The sequence below is a fragment of the Corylus avellana genome, chromosome ca5 (assembly GCF_901000735.1).
Source record: "Corylus avellana chromosome ca5, CavTom2PMs-1.0".
NCBI classification, from domain to species: Eukaryota; Viridiplantae; Streptophyta; class Magnoliopsida; order Fagales; family Betulaceae; genus Corylus; species Corylus avellana.
Window position 1 is genome coordinate 34,892,704 of NC_081545.1, and position 13,997 is coordinate 34,906,700.

General features: G+C 36.6%; 3 protein-coding genes across 4 annotated transcripts; 1 reads left to right on the top strand and 2 right to left on the bottom strand.

Moving 5' to 3' along the window:
• LOC132182883 (SAGA-associated factor 29 homolog A) lies at positions 1–7,683 on the top strand. Of its 2 annotated transcripts, none has more exons than XM_059596248.1 (9): positions 1–316; positions 3,419–3,512; positions 3,652–3,728; positions 4,629–4,735; positions 4,853–4,938; positions 5,622–5,675; positions 6,657–6,810; positions 6,980–6,993; positions 7,428–7,683. In XM_059596248.1, the coding sequence occupies exons 1-9, from the start codon at positions 199–201 to the stop codon at positions 7,528–7,530; spliced, it is 807 nt and encodes a 268-aa protein (XP_059452231.1). In that variant the 5' UTR covers positions 1–198; the 3' UTR covers positions 7,531–7,683. The 2 variants fall into 2 exon arrangements, with proteins under 2 accessions (XP_059452231.1, XP_059452230.1); XM_059596247.1 differs by having other exon boundaries at positions 2–316; positions 4,626–4,735.
• A 973-nt stretch (positions 7,684–8,656) lies between these two features.
• On the bottom strand, positions 8,657–10,786 carry LOC132182908 (GDSL esterase/lipase At5g14450-like). Its single transcript, XM_059596277.1, has 5 exons — positions 10,438–10,786; positions 10,116–10,325; positions 9,874–10,046; positions 9,504–9,777; positions 8,657–9,337 (listed from the first exon to the last, which is right to left on the bottom strand). The coding sequence occupies exons 1-5, from the start codon at positions 10,706–10,708 to the stop codon at positions 9,090–9,092; spliced, it is 1,176 nt and encodes a 391-aa protein (XP_059452260.1). The 5' UTR covers positions 10,709–10,786; the 3' UTR covers positions 8,657–9,089.
• A 1,318-nt stretch (positions 10,787–12,104) lies between these two features.
• LOC132182737 (GDSL esterase/lipase At5g14450-like) lies at positions 12,105–13,923 on the bottom strand. Its single transcript, XM_059596067.1, has 5 exons — positions 13,660–13,923; positions 13,357–13,566; positions 13,084–13,256; positions 12,722–12,995; positions 12,105–12,472 (listed from the first exon to the last, which is right to left on the bottom strand). Exons 1-5 carry the CDS (start codon positions 13,901–13,903, stop codon positions 12,216–12,218), a joined length of 1,158 nt encoding a protein of 385 aa, XP_059452050.1. The 5' UTR covers positions 13,904–13,923; the 3' UTR covers positions 12,105–12,215.
• Positions 13,924–13,997: the final 74 nt, after the last annotated feature.

Sequence of the window (13,997 nt, forward strand, 5' to 3'; positions counted from 1 at the left end):
ACACAGATATTTTTCTCAGCTTTGTTTAATAATGATCAAATTACAGTAACAATGCTCTTGTAGTTTTCTCAGGTGAAAAAGCCCTTTGTTTTCTAAATTTTTTTCTTGATTCCACGGAATAACTTCATCGCTGGAGATGATCGTAGTGAAATTGTAGAGTAAAATCAAGTTCGGAATCGAACTCGGCGACAAGAAACGATGTCGTCACCGGAGATTGCTGGAATCTTGGAGCACTCGAAGGAGCTCGATCGGTTGAGGAAAGAGCAAGAGGACGTGCTGGTCGAGATCAACAAGATGCACAAGAAGCTCCAAGCTAGTGAGTCCCTCTTTAACTCATTGACCCAAAAAGAAGAAAACCCAGAAAAAAGGGGTCAATTTGATTGTCTATCTTTAGCTTTGGGTAGCTTGGATTAGTGGGTTTCTGTTGGATTAGTAAATACTGGTGCTCTTCCTTAGATTTTTTGTAGTTATGGGTTTTCTGTGTTTTAAGTTTTTTTAATTATTATTTTTTAGATGAATTTGGTTGAAGTTTGTTGCTTATGAGGTAAGCTTGGTGGATTTGTTTCAGATTATGAGCTTTGTTGAGTACATGGTTTTTCATCCTCGAATGTGGATAGGTTTTGAAGGGATGGTTGGGTAGTTTTTATTAACTTGAGGTTGGGAAGTGTAAGTTACCATATGGGTGTTTGTTTTTGGAAAAGTCCACCAGATAGGAGTTATTTGATCATAGGATTAAAATTTGTAGAGTGTGGACCTGGAATTGGTCACCAGATTCTGGAACATCACTGCATTGCATATTCATGAGCATTTGTGGTTGTTTGTGTGAAAGAATGATAAATTGTTTATCTATTATGGATTTATTACTGTTAGTCTGTATATTATTACTAGCTGGTCAGTTGCAGCTTAGCTACATTTTGTTGTTTAAAGTAATAAATTTGTGCTCAGTCTGTGGAGGTGCCTAATTTGGGTGATATGGGTTCATAGTAGACCATCTTTAGGGTCCTAAGAAGCTCATCTTTGTTGGGATCCCAGAAGTGATAAATGAAAGTGGACTTAAGATGACAAGAGAGGTCGCTGTGTTATTTATTTTATATATGCCACGCAAATTACTTCTCACCCACTGAGGATGCTTGGTAGGGATAGCAATTGCATTGCTAATGTGCATTAGGACAATAAATGAGTAGCCAGTTCAAATACACTGATGATTATTTCCAGGTGTACAGCCATTGTCACATATTGACAGTGTTACATCTTTTTACATGGACCTCTTATAGTTATCTTCAAAGATCTATTTGTCATAAAAGATATCATCATAATCACATATTGCCTTTTATTGCCAGTTTCTTTATATTGAACTATTTCCTGAAAGGCAAAAAATGATAAGATACTACATTATAAGAAAATAGAATGTGTTTTAACTCAACCTTAAGATAAATTGTTACATGTAGGAAAGGTGCAGCACTGCTATAATACTGCAGTTATCATCCATTTGGATCTGGTGTAAAAAAAAAAGAAGGGAAGTAATAAAAAAGTGTAGCAATACTTAAATAAGGAATCTAATTTCTTAAGGACCTTTTTTTTAAGCAATGCAGTGATTTCCTTTGCTTTTTTCTTGTCTATGGAACCATAATATTCTCAAGTTTGAATCTTTTTTCAAGTCGACTACTTGGGAATTGTTCCATTTGCATTTTTGAAAGGTGGGACAAGCAATGGGGTTGATTCAGTTTCGGAATACAATTATAAAGTAGTTCAACATGAAAACTAGAAGGAAGATAATTGGTTTTAGAAGAGCTGTAAAAGGATAAATTTTATGTCAGTTCCAACCTTTGTGTAAGAGATATACTAGTACTCATTGGCTCCTATCAATTCTTACAGATTAGCTTCCGTGTCATGCTTTTGGTATTTGTTTCTTTCTATATGTATATATACTTCCATTATATGGATTATTACCAGTTATGAAAACAAGACTGAGCCAAATAGGAATATGTGAAGAATTATTGAAAACTTCAAATTTTGCTCAGGTATTTTGAGAAAAAAAGTTAGAGGAACGTGTTTATGGTGGAACAGGATCCTCTCCATTCCATTTGAACTGGATAATATCCCGTTAGTTATATTGGAGGGGGATTTTTGTCTTTTCACTTTTTGAGGGGACAAAAATACCCCTCCAATATAACTAACTGGATATTATCCAGTTCAAATGAACTGGAGAGAATCCTAATTCGTTTATGGTAGTTCATCTGTGTTGGTATCCTCATAAATTTTTGGAAAATGTGAAGATCTGTTCAATAAATTTAAATAAACTAAAACAAAACAAAACTATGATAAAAAAGCAACCAAGCTTTTAAATTGACTAAAGTTCTCTTTTCTAAAGGTGCTCTTTCTTCCCTTTTATGTCTCAGTAACTGTGTATAAAATTCAGTAAAATTTAATTTTATAAAAGATTGTCCGGCAAACATCTCAAACTTACTTCATTAAGCATTTAAGGATACTATTACTTTGATTACTAATTAAAAAAAAAAAAGGATACTATTAATGGTGAATACCTTTATCAACATCATTACTATTATCCCGACTCTGTAGCTGCTGCTGTCCCCTTGGGCTGTATTTGTTTACATGATGACAGAGGAAAGGGAAGGGAAAGGAGCTAGGGAAGTTCAGCTTCCTTTTAGGTGTTTGGTTGTCTAGGGAAAAATGAATTGGAGTAAAGAATGTAGTGGGCCCAATAGTTATTAACAATTGAAACACACTCTTTGCTCGCCTCTTTCTCCATTGTCTCCTACATTGGGATGAGAAAAATGGTGGGCCCTGGAGGGGGGAGGGCGGGGGGTCACACAGTTTCTTTCCTTCTCTTTCCCACTTTCATTTCCCTCCCCCTGCCTTCAAGGTGATCATAGGCTAAGTCCGCACTCTACCTAAATGATTGGTTGATGCTGAAATAATTCAATAAATTGTTACTTTATATTACTATAATTTCTACTTTTTGTTGTTTTTAAGGTTTCCATTAATTCTTTTTTTCTGGGGGTAGAATCAACAACACTGCTGCCACCACCATAATTGTCAGCCTCTGCAGTCACCGTTTCCTTAACTATTACACAATTACTTTGCTTCTAGTGGGGAACAACCTTTCCACCATCTTGTTAGTAGCTCTTAACACCGGTGCTACCACCATCCCACTATCAGCGTGATCATCTTACACCATTATTACCATCTCAAGCTCAACCATTTACCTATTCCACCATTTCTATTGTCATTGCCAGCCCGGTACCCGCATATCACCCCTACCATCTCATTGTCTCCATCACTACAGTACAATGCAATCCAGTTTTCTTCCACAATTACAATCTAGTTCTGTTTTTCTTATGTAGCCAGTTCTTATATCCTTTTTTTTTTCTTTTTTTCTTTTTTTATGTTGATGCAGCTCCTGAGTTGGTTGAGAAGTCTGGGGATAATTCATTATCAAAGTTGAGACATCTGTATACTCTTGCAAAAGACCTGTCAGAGAATGAAGTAACGTATGCTCATTCTATCTTTTATAACTCTGATAAGTTCCACTTTTAATTTTATTTTTCCTTTTAATTTTATAAAACTGGTAATATTAGTAAGAAGCATGTTTTGCACCTTAAATAATTCTCAGTATTTTACTTGCTGCAGTGTCTCCAACTTGTTGTTAAGTCAACTTGATGCTCTACTGCCTTCCGGACCTCCAGGGCAACCACGAAGAAGGATAGGTTTGTGTTAGAATTTCAGTGCTGTGAGATTTGTTCTTATAAAAACAATTGTGAATGCTGTCACCTTTTGATTAAGCTTTAATATTTTAAGTTTTCAATAATAAATAACCATCTTGTAAATGACCCTGGCTTTTCTTTAACTTTTTTTTTCAAAAAAAATTAATTAATTTTTTTTTTTTTTTTAACACTTTCTACGTATTCTACTAGCCATAAGGAGTCATGGATCGGTAACCTCTTGATTAAGCTTTCATGTTTTAAGTGTTCTACTAGCCATGTAGAGCTACACATCTGAACTTGACATGAAGGAATAGAACAGTAGAAAGGCACATATGCCATATATGTTGATGAGATAAATAAACTCCTAATCATATTAGATTGAAGTTCTATTGATTCGTTGGAGGCAGTTACCAATTCTCATGTGCTCTTTGAATAGAAGATATGTTTTTGTTATATTTTTAATTCCTTCTATACAGAGAATGGAATCTAATGCAGGGCATATCATGAGAATAATTCAGGTGTGTTAATTAGTTAATTAGAAGCACAGAACTAGATTTTCAACAGCACTTTTGAATCCTGTTTCTAATCATGGACTGTGATAACTATGCTTATTCATTGTAATAGATAGCTACATTAACAACATGGGATATGGCATGTTATCAAGTTTTGGTAGATGAATGCAAGTTATGCTAAGATGAGTGAGGAACTGCCCAGAAATAAGTGAAAAATAACATGCATGATATGGCAATTAAATTTCATCAACTCATACAGCTTTGCTAGTGTATATAAAACATAAAGCCGATAAAATACATATTGATGGGTGATTCCAAAAAGATGCTTGTCTTGCTGTTATGGAAACTCTACACTCTGTTCATTTAGCTGACAGTACATAAATTCCAGAAGGCAGTGATCAGAAAAGGAAAAGAATGAAGACTGATTCAGAAATTTCGAGGATACCCACTAATGTGCGAAGCCAACTTGAGGCTTATGCAAGTTTAAAGGGTGAACAGGTATGCAGTAGTATGATAGTCATTAATGCAACTATATTACTGCTTTTGGTGAACAAATTCTTCACTTGGATGATACTTTGTGCACTTCTGTTTAATTAATGTGTACTGTTACTTCAGGTGGCAGCTAAAGTCACACCAGATGATGCTGATAAGGACGAGTGGTTTGTTGTAAAAGTTTTGCATTTTGATAAGGAGACAAGAGAGTAAGTTTATTTCCAGTAGATATGTCATTACACGTCATGATTTTATCTTTGATGAAGAATTAGAAAATTTGTTTCAAGTTTATCATGATAACCGATTACCTGTTTGGAGTGGCTCGTCAAATGATGATTATGTTGTTTGAGCCTGAGGCTAGCTCAAAAAAAGAAAAAGAAATATGCCAAGCTCTTGTGATAACTTTGCCACTTATTTATCAAGTTTGATTTTGGCCCCAATTCAATTGCCTGGTGATAAATGCCTGGCTCAAGGTCAAGTTAAAGCTCTTTATGAACTTATTTCAAAATGAATGAAGGCCTTATGTGTAATATAGCTTTTCTAGTGATTAAGTAGAATGTGATCAAATGAATATATGTTTCTAAGTCTTGAGATATAGATGCTCCATATTCACATACCAAAGTAGCACATGAGCCTGCTTGGGTTTTACTCATTGAGCAGAGAAGCCACTAGGGATAGGCTAGATTGGATTAGTGTAGAAACTTGAATGAGCTTGTTGTGGAGCCAACATCAAGCAGCTCGGTTTACTTTTAACCTATTATTGCATTTAACTTGTGCTGTCAGTAATTAGGATGGAACAAAAAGGTGAGGAGAATACTACTCTTCTACATTGTTTTCTTACCTTCAGAAACTACTTTGTTCCATGCTTACGAAGGACTGCCTCTATGTGCAGATTTGAAGTACTAGATGAGGAACCGGGTGATGATGATGAGGGTGGTGGGCAAAGGTTACTTTCTTTTATTGACTCCAATTTGATGCTCTTCATCTAACATCTCTTTAGATACTTATATGATATCTTTCTATTCCCATTATTTTGCATGGTTACATGGTTTACCGATGCATGCCATCTGACTCACATGGAGCACCTCTTATGCCTCTTATGCCATTGGCTTAGTGATACTTTCTACTGGCATAAACAAATTGTATGTAGTAATAATTATTGGCATTAGACTACATCCAAGAGCCATCTGGAAAGTTATCTTTGCTTTACTAATTTGGAGCATTGAAGAGAAGGAAATCAGCACTTTTTTGAGGATCGTGACTCTTATGTGCTACGATTAAAATCCTCATTCTTGAGATTTCATTTAGATTGGTCTGTTACTTATGTTCTTATTTTTCCTTCTAATCTTGTAAATCTTATTAACTTTTTAGATTTTCGAGCCCAATAGGGTGATTGCTCTCTTGTATACTCTTTGTGTACAAGAGCTTTGCTTCTTCTTCTAATAAATTATTATTCATAAAAACAAAATTAGACTACATCCAAGAAAAAAGAAAATAATTTTTTTCAACTGTTCTTTTTTCTTTCACCTCTTTGATTCCCCTTTGCGACTTATCCATTTTAGTGTTAAACTTACTTTTCTTTGTAAGCAGGCAGATTTTGCATGGAGAGCTGCTATGTGGTGGTTGCTGGATAAAACTTTCCTTTTAAAAATATTTAATAAATCTGGATTAGTCTTTCAGGCTTAAGACTGGAACTTATGTGGTTCTTGATAAGCTAGGTTGCCCAGGGATCATTAGTGCTGGCTTTCTTCCTTAATGTTTTCTAAATATTTTCTTTTCTTTGGCCGAGCAATGACGAGTGCTGGTTGTCTATCTGTTTGTTGTTAAAAAGTATTATATGGTTTATTTATTTATTCCCCTTTCCTGCATAATTGAAATAACTCCCCAGAGTGACATTTTTCATTTTCTTTTTTCTTGGTGCTCTTAGAAAGTACAAGCTTCCCGTCTCAAGTATTATTCCTTTCCCCAAGAGAAATGATCCTTCTAGTGCCACAGACTTCCCTCCTCGAAGCCAAGTCTTGGCTGTCTATCCCGGAACAACTGCACTTTATAAGGCAACAGTTGTCAATGGCCATCGCAAGGTAATTATTCCATCCACTTTGGTGTACTTGAGCAGAAGTTATTGTTCTTTTCCTTTGAATTCCAATCTTCTGATTTTCTTATCCTTTGAACAAACAAGTTTGGCATGGATCTAACTACTAATTGTTTTGCGCATGTTTGGCTACTCTCAACTATTCGAAATATTTTCAGAGGAAGCTGGAGGAGTAAGTAATATCCTTTCTTTGTGTTTCATCCTCAGTGTCCTGGATTTGAAAAAAGTGCATTGTGATTGATCTTTGGGAACCAAATAAAAACAAAATGATCACCTCAGTTTGTGTGATTAGTTCTCTTTTAGGGATAGGTTGTGAGTCTCACAGTTTTTAAAACCACAGCTTCTCATGTGATTTGATTTATCAGTATTCCCCAAAGTGGTAAACGTATCACAAAGATAACAGATTCTTTAACATTTTCAAAGGAAACAAACTGGCTTAGTTCTTTACAGAAGTCCTTTCTTTTTTTGGAGATCCGGAAAATGAACTAGAATGATGATTTGCCAATTGGGTCCCAAATGTCTCAAATTTCTGTTAGATCGAAACCCGACTATTTTTTCACCCAATTCTTTATTGTCTTATGCTTATTCTTGTTTTTGGTTGGGCAGTTATATACTGGAATTTGACGATGATGAGGAAGAGGGAGCCTTGCCTCAAAGGGTAGTACCCTTCCACAAGGTGGTTGCTCTGCCTGATGGACATCGTCAATGAATTCATGCTGTTTATAGCCTTGTATAAATCTAACCTGTTATGTAGCATTTTTAACCTGACCTTTAACGTGGCCTCTGTTTTTCTTATGGTCATTTGGAGATGGTTTTGTAATATCTTCACTTTTTATGTTATATAGCATATTTATTCCTTCCAGCTGTGTGCAACAATGTAATGGTAAGCTAGGCTATATTTGTTTTTTTATTTTATATTTTCACTATAAATTACTTTCGCTTCTTATAAAATCTTCTAGGACAAAATTTCAAGGTCAATGGACTCCTAACTGTTATGATCAAATTCCAATTTATACGAAATAGTTTAAGATTAATAACATTATTATATCCGTTTCTTTTGTTAAAAAAACTACTATGAATTCACCAAATCCCTCCAACACCTTCCTTTCATTTGTCCCTCAAATCGCAATCATTTTCATAGTCAAAGACACGAGGGATAAGATAAGAATACGGTTTTGATACTATGTTAAACACTAATCATTCTTAAAAGCTAAATGACAGAAAATAGTAAAATTAATAGAGAGAAATGATAAAAATCATTTTTCGTCCCTTTTTTTTTTTTTTTTTTAACCTATCTCTGAATAGTGAATGAGTAAACCAATCATTGAATTTTTAAGACCTATATATAAGTTTCATAAATTTAATGATAAATTTGTAAAATAGATGACTGAGAGAATGATGTGTACCATGACTCTTTAATTAATATTTTGACAATTGTCAAGTTTGGGACAATCATCGTACATGAAGTGTGTTGTTATTCCAAAAGCTTAAATTAATAAGAAAAATGAATTTAATCAAATTAATATTATAACACTTCTTCCTCAATAAGGAGTATTCAAGACGTAAAATATTTAATTAAAATAAGAGGTAAATTATGGAGATATGGTTGACACTTAAGACATTTGCTCTGATACTATGTTGAATCAACAATTATCTTAAAAACTTAAACTAATAAAAAAAATGACAAAGTTAATCATTTAAATAATATTCTAACATGCCAAGAGACGGGGTTAAGATTATTGTGCCGGTGGCTTGTGGATGGGTATTCTGGTTGCCCATCCTAGGGCCAATGATGGAGTTTAGGCAAATAAAGGCAATATGGTACAACAAAGACGAGCAATGAAGATCACACTCTATTATATTAGGCATAATGCAGCATGATGCTGATGATAGCTTGTTGGCTTTTCCAGTTCAAAAAGGCATCAATAAACAAGGGGCTTCTTGACAAGTTAACATTAGCACAATGAAAAAAAGTAATGCAAGTCTCAGACTAGTTTTGGAAATCTTAAGCATAATAATGGAATCGAAAGAAAGTTTCACAGTGGAGATCATAAGACTAAATTAGCTGCCCATTTGCAAATACTGTGATAGACCAATTTTGCTTCTCTAGTTTTTGATAAGCAACTGAGGCAAATGCCATGATTCAAAAACACAGTGGATGAGCTTAAGATTCTGGTTTCTATCTGGTAGAGATTGAACTTGTCAAGACTTCAAAATTTTATTCTTGTGATACTCCTATAGTACTAATTCCCGATGTTTTTACTCATGCTAACGCCTTTGACATGCTTGGGTAATTGGAATTGGTGGGTCTGACAGGGAACCATTAAGTATATGATTAGCAAACCATTGGCTAGCTGCCTGAGAGTAGTGTACGCCATCCCAGCTAATATACTGTGAAGGGTTTCCACAAGAAGCACCATAGACTTCAATACCATTTATAATTGCTTTTGTCCCACACCAGACATGGCTGTAGTTCACATGATACCCACAGCAGACCTTCAGAGGATCGGCAAATCCTGTAAAAGAAGTAACTTTTGTAAAATAATTGACCCTTTTCCTTTGAATGATTGTTACAATAGCCTTAAGGTAGAAACCCAATTGCAAGCTTTTCACAAGCAAGATGGTAAACTTTAGAGGAATATGGAAGTGATTAAATAATGCAACAATGATTATTATAAATACCTTCACTCTTTGCATTGCTGATTAGTCCATACTTTGCAGCATAGACATCCACATATGTTATTGCTGCATTTGGTAGCTCTGCCTTCAGTTTGATCACTCTGTCCTTGAGCTGCCTGTTGAACTCTACAGCCATGACATTTTGATTCTTGACACAGCCATGCTCGTCAAGGAAGCCAGGCGGTGGATTAAGCGTGTAAAACTGGTTCACTGGCAAGCATCCAATAGGCCCTGTGTTGTGTATCCAAAATGCCCTCCCCCCTTGTTTATATATGTGCTGAAAGTAATCAATTACAGTCGCCACCTCCATTAAAAACATGTTCAATTCTCACAATCTTCTTATTTAAGCAATCCTTTTAACATTGTTACTCACCTGGACTGCTGTGGCTAATTGGTTGACAATGTCTGGCATTGCTGAACGAAGTTGGTCGAAGCTCATCTTTCGAAAACCGACGGAAAGATCATTCTGGCCGATGTCAAATGTGTAAAGAGCCTTGGAGAAGTCCTCGGGCCTTGGTAGATTGCTTCTTTCAGCGGGTGTCTTGGCTGGAGATCATAAACAAGTAATATTAGTACCAAGAAAGATGGAAGTTGAAGCATATTTAAGGGAAGGACCTTGGTTGTAGAGATCACTGGTGCGTGCTTTGAACTGTTCAAACTGCACAATCTGGATGTCAAGAGAGAATGGACTAATCCCATATTCGAATATGGTCTCGTTTTGCCTTCTAATGGTTGATCCTCCCGTGGCAAAATTTGCACCATGCCGGTAATTTGTTGCCAGTGAATTCAAGTATGCACTCAAGTATGGTAGCCTCAGGTGCTCAGCTGTGCATAGAATTACTCAATTTAAGTGCTTTATCAGAAAAGACAACCGCCCTGAATCTATGCTTTTTACTAAGGAATGAAAGAGAGGGAGATGGTGTAGAAATGTTTGTACCTATGAAGTCTATGAGGAGGCGGCCATCTGAGTCCCTTCCAGCCAGTTTATGAAAGAATCCCTCACCATATGGCGCACGAATGGGTTCAAATGCTGCTGATATGCCGCCAGTGTCTGAATTTGAGTCCCCAAAGTTGTAGATTGCTGGAAACTCACAAGTTGTTGAGCCTTTCAGCACCTCACCTCCCGCACCCAGAACACAAAAAACCAAGAACCCATTTACCAATACTCTCCTAACCTCCATTCTGAGTTCAGCCCAACTGGCGCTCATGCTAGACCACTCTCATTTATAGGAGCCAATAACCAGAGGGCAGAGACATAGTTCACTGTTATCCACTTGCTCATCTTCTCGGATATGGGACATAAGGAAGCAGATATTCATGAGCGTCACGTGCTCTCAGATTTTACCACTGACTTTTCCTCATTAATTTGTCTTCTTTTAGCGGTTAAATCTGCTGGTCAAACTTGGTTCCTTTTCACATAATGCTCTGCCTATTGCATATCCCGTCTAACTGATAAATGTTCAAACTTTATGCAATTTTATTGCGCGGGATATAAAAATATATTCTCCAACACGATTATGTATCGGTTATAAAAACTGGCAAGCATCTTCATTTATTATTTTTAGCTACACCCTCCAAAGCATCTACTGCTAGAGAGTGCCTAAAATGAAGTGAGCAATGGTGATAAACGAAGCATACCCAACATATTGATGTTGACCTTCTGATTAATATTGGGAACAAGATTCGAGATTGGAGAAAAGGGTGACAGTGACTATGGCAACCAGGACAAGCGTAGGCCAACACATGTCCACTAACATCTTGTGGCTTTGAAGAAGCACCGTCAAAGAAATAAATCTTTTTTCTCTATGGGGCCGAAGAAAAAAAGAGAAGTCGGTGATGGGTGTCTCTGTCCTTGTGCATGATCGATTATACTATAATAGTGGGCGATGGTTGTCGGTATAGGTGAACGCGGACAAGAAATGATTGAAAAAGATCTTGATTTGCGCAATCGGCGGATAGAGATGAGATCATCAATCGTCTCCTCTGAACTCACCTGCATTCTATTTGGACCAATGAAAGTAATGCACCATTTTGTAGTCAAGGATGCAAGCCCAAGATTTAATGGGTTCCACACTTCCATGTCGAACCTCTCATTGTTGCCATTTAGAAATTGTTAGGCACCTTTTCGTTGGGTTTTGCTACCTGGGCTGTAATGAAGTCCAACGGGGGCTTCTTTCCTTTTGGATATGCAGACAGACCAAAACTTTTGGGTATTACTATTTTCCTCCCGAGTAATGCTATGTACTATATTTTTATTCTTCTAAAATTTTTCTAAAGCTGATGTGGCTTTTAAAATCATCATTTGATCAAAATTCAAATATCATTCATCTAAAATTTAATGGTGATTTTAAAAATCACATCAGCTTTAAGAGGATTTTAGGAGGATAAAAAAATGGTACATAGCGTTACTCTTCTCTCCCTATTATGTGTTTTTCCACTTTTTGGTACTGATATTTGCTTACCAAGAATTCCCATTTTTCCTTTACATTTTTTTCTTTGGTTGGTTGCCAAGAAAAGCATAGAGGTAATTTGACAATCAACCTTAAACATCACTTGACAATGTGAATGAAAATTTTACACTTTTCGAATACAGGCTACTCTGGCAATGCTGCACTCTTTTCTAAGGCCATTTGGTGAAAATGAACTAATGTTAATCAATCGAAGTGTTTCTCACGTCAATACAAAAATTGGGTGATATATATATATATATATTGATCACACAGATTGACCCTTATGACATGCATGTGTGATTGGCACCGGCGGGTCCGAGAATGAACCGTTGACTATATGATTAGCAATCCAATGATTTGCAGCCTCAGTGTAGTGTACGCCATCCCAGCTAATATACAAGGAAGGATCTTCACAAGAACCAGCATACACTTCACTGCCATTTATCTTTGCCTTGTTCCCACAATACACATGGCTGTCATCCTCGTGATAACCACAGCAAATGTTTCTTGCATCAACAAATCCTGCAAAACCCCAGCAGTTAATCTCATTGGGATTTTTTTTTTTTTTTTATAATTTTTTTTTTATTGTTTATTGGATGGTGGCATTTCATTTTCATGTGACAAGTAGCAGAGATAACATTTTTTTAATAAAGGGAATGAGGATCCGATGTTCTTAGGCAGGCTGTGTGAATTGTAGCCTAATAAGAGCAAGGGAGGCTACAATAGGGATTATGTGATTTGCACATTAACTATATCAACAAGTATTATTACCTTGCTTCTTTGCATTGCCGATTAGTTTATACTTTGCTGCAAAGACATCCACATATGTAAAGGCAGCATCAGGTAGCTGTTCCCTTAGTTTGATGACAGCACTCTTAAGCTTCCTATTGAACTCTTTAGCCATGTCATTTTGAGCTATGACGCATCCATGTTGGTCAAGAATGCCAGGCATTGGGCGGTGGTAGTGGTGTTGGGTCACTGGCAAGCAGCCAATGGGGCCTGTGTTATGTATCCAAAATGTTCTTGCCCCATTTTGGTACAGATGCTGAAAAAGATTTAAAGAGTTGATTTTGAGCCATAACACACAATAAACATGCTTGATCAGTGTCACAACCTTTTCTAGTACAACTTACTTCAACTGCTGTGGCTAATTGGTCAACTATGCCAGGGATTACTGCTTTAAGTTGTTCATTGCTCATTGTTTGAAGGCTTGCAGCAATATCATTTTGCCCAATGTCAAATGTATAAAGAGCCTTTGAGAAGTCCTCTGGTCTTGGGAGATTTCTTCTGCTGGAGTGTTTCTTGGCTGCATATCATGAACAAACAAAATAAAGGAGATGAAAAATAGCAGAAAAAAAAAAAGAAAAAAAAAAGGCAATTTCTTTTCAGTTGAGGCTTGATGTTACCATGCTTGTAGAGATTGCTGGTGCGTGACTTGAACTGGTCAAATTGCACAATCTGGATATCAAGAGAGAATGGGCTTTCCCCAGTCACAAAGAAAGATGTATTAAACCGCCTAATCCTAGCTCCTCCTGTGGCAAAATTTGCACCATGCCTATAACTTGTTCCAATTGAATCTAGGTAAGCACTCAAGTATGGCAATCTAAGGTGCTTGGCTGCATAAAAACATGACAATCTTATTTAAGAACTCTACGAACTTTGACAGGTATATGCTTGCTGGAAACAGGACAAGTTGATATGCATATTACCAATAAAATCTATTATAAGACGACCATCAGAACCTCTTCCAGCCGGCTGATGGAAAAAAGTCTCTCCAGACGGTGGCCCTGCTGGGTAAAATGCTGCTGAATTCCCACCGGTATCCGAATTCGAGTCGCCGAAGTTGTAGATTGCCGGAAAATTACAGGGTGATGAGCCCATCATTTCTTCACCCAACACACTCAAAACCCATGAAACTAATATCCCAGCAGCAAAAAAACTCACAACCCTCATTCTCACAGCACCAAAACTGTGACTCATGCGCTGGACAATTAAGTTTCCCTTATTTTTATAGGCTCACAGCTGCTTAGTCAAAGACAGATATCTT

Bases quoted from the DNA above. Each gene is read 5' to 3' on its own strand.
- LOC132182883 (XM_059596247.1), top strand. From the start codon at position 199: ATGTCGTCACCGGAGATTGCTGGAATCTTGGAGCACTCGAAGGAGCTC. The intron at 3,729-4,625 runs GTTTGTGTTAGA...CATAAATTCCAG, and splicing joins GCAACCACGAAGAAGGATAG to AAGGCAGTGATCAGAAAAGG. The intron at 4,939-5,621 runs GTAAGTTTATTT...CTCTATGTGCAG, and splicing joins TTTGATAAGGAGACAAGAGA to ATTTGAAGTACTAGATGAGG.
- LOC132182908 (XM_059596277.1), bottom strand. From the start codon at position 10,708: ATGAGCGCCAGTTGGGCTGAACTCAGAATGGAGGTTAGGAGAGTATTG. The intron at 10,326-10,437 runs GTACAAACATTT...TTCTATGCACAG, and splicing joins CCTCCTCATAGACTTCATAG to CTGAGCACCTGAGGCTACCA. The intron at 9,338-9,503 runs GTATTTATAATA...CTTCTTTTACAG, and splicing joins CAGCAATGCAAAGAGTGAAG to GATTTGCCGATCCTCTGAAG.
- LOC132182737 (XM_059596067.1), bottom strand. From the start codon at position 13,903: ATGAGGGTTGTGAGTTTTTTTGCTGCTGGGATATTAGTTTCATGGGTT. The intron at 13,257-13,356 runs GTAACATCAAGC...CATGATATGCAG, and splicing joins CAGCAATCTCTACAAGCATG to CCAAGAAACACTCCAGCAGA. The intron at 12,473-12,721 runs GTAATAATACTT...GGGGTTTTGCAG, and splicing joins CGGCAATGCAAAGAAGCAAG to GATTTGTTGATGCAAGAAAC.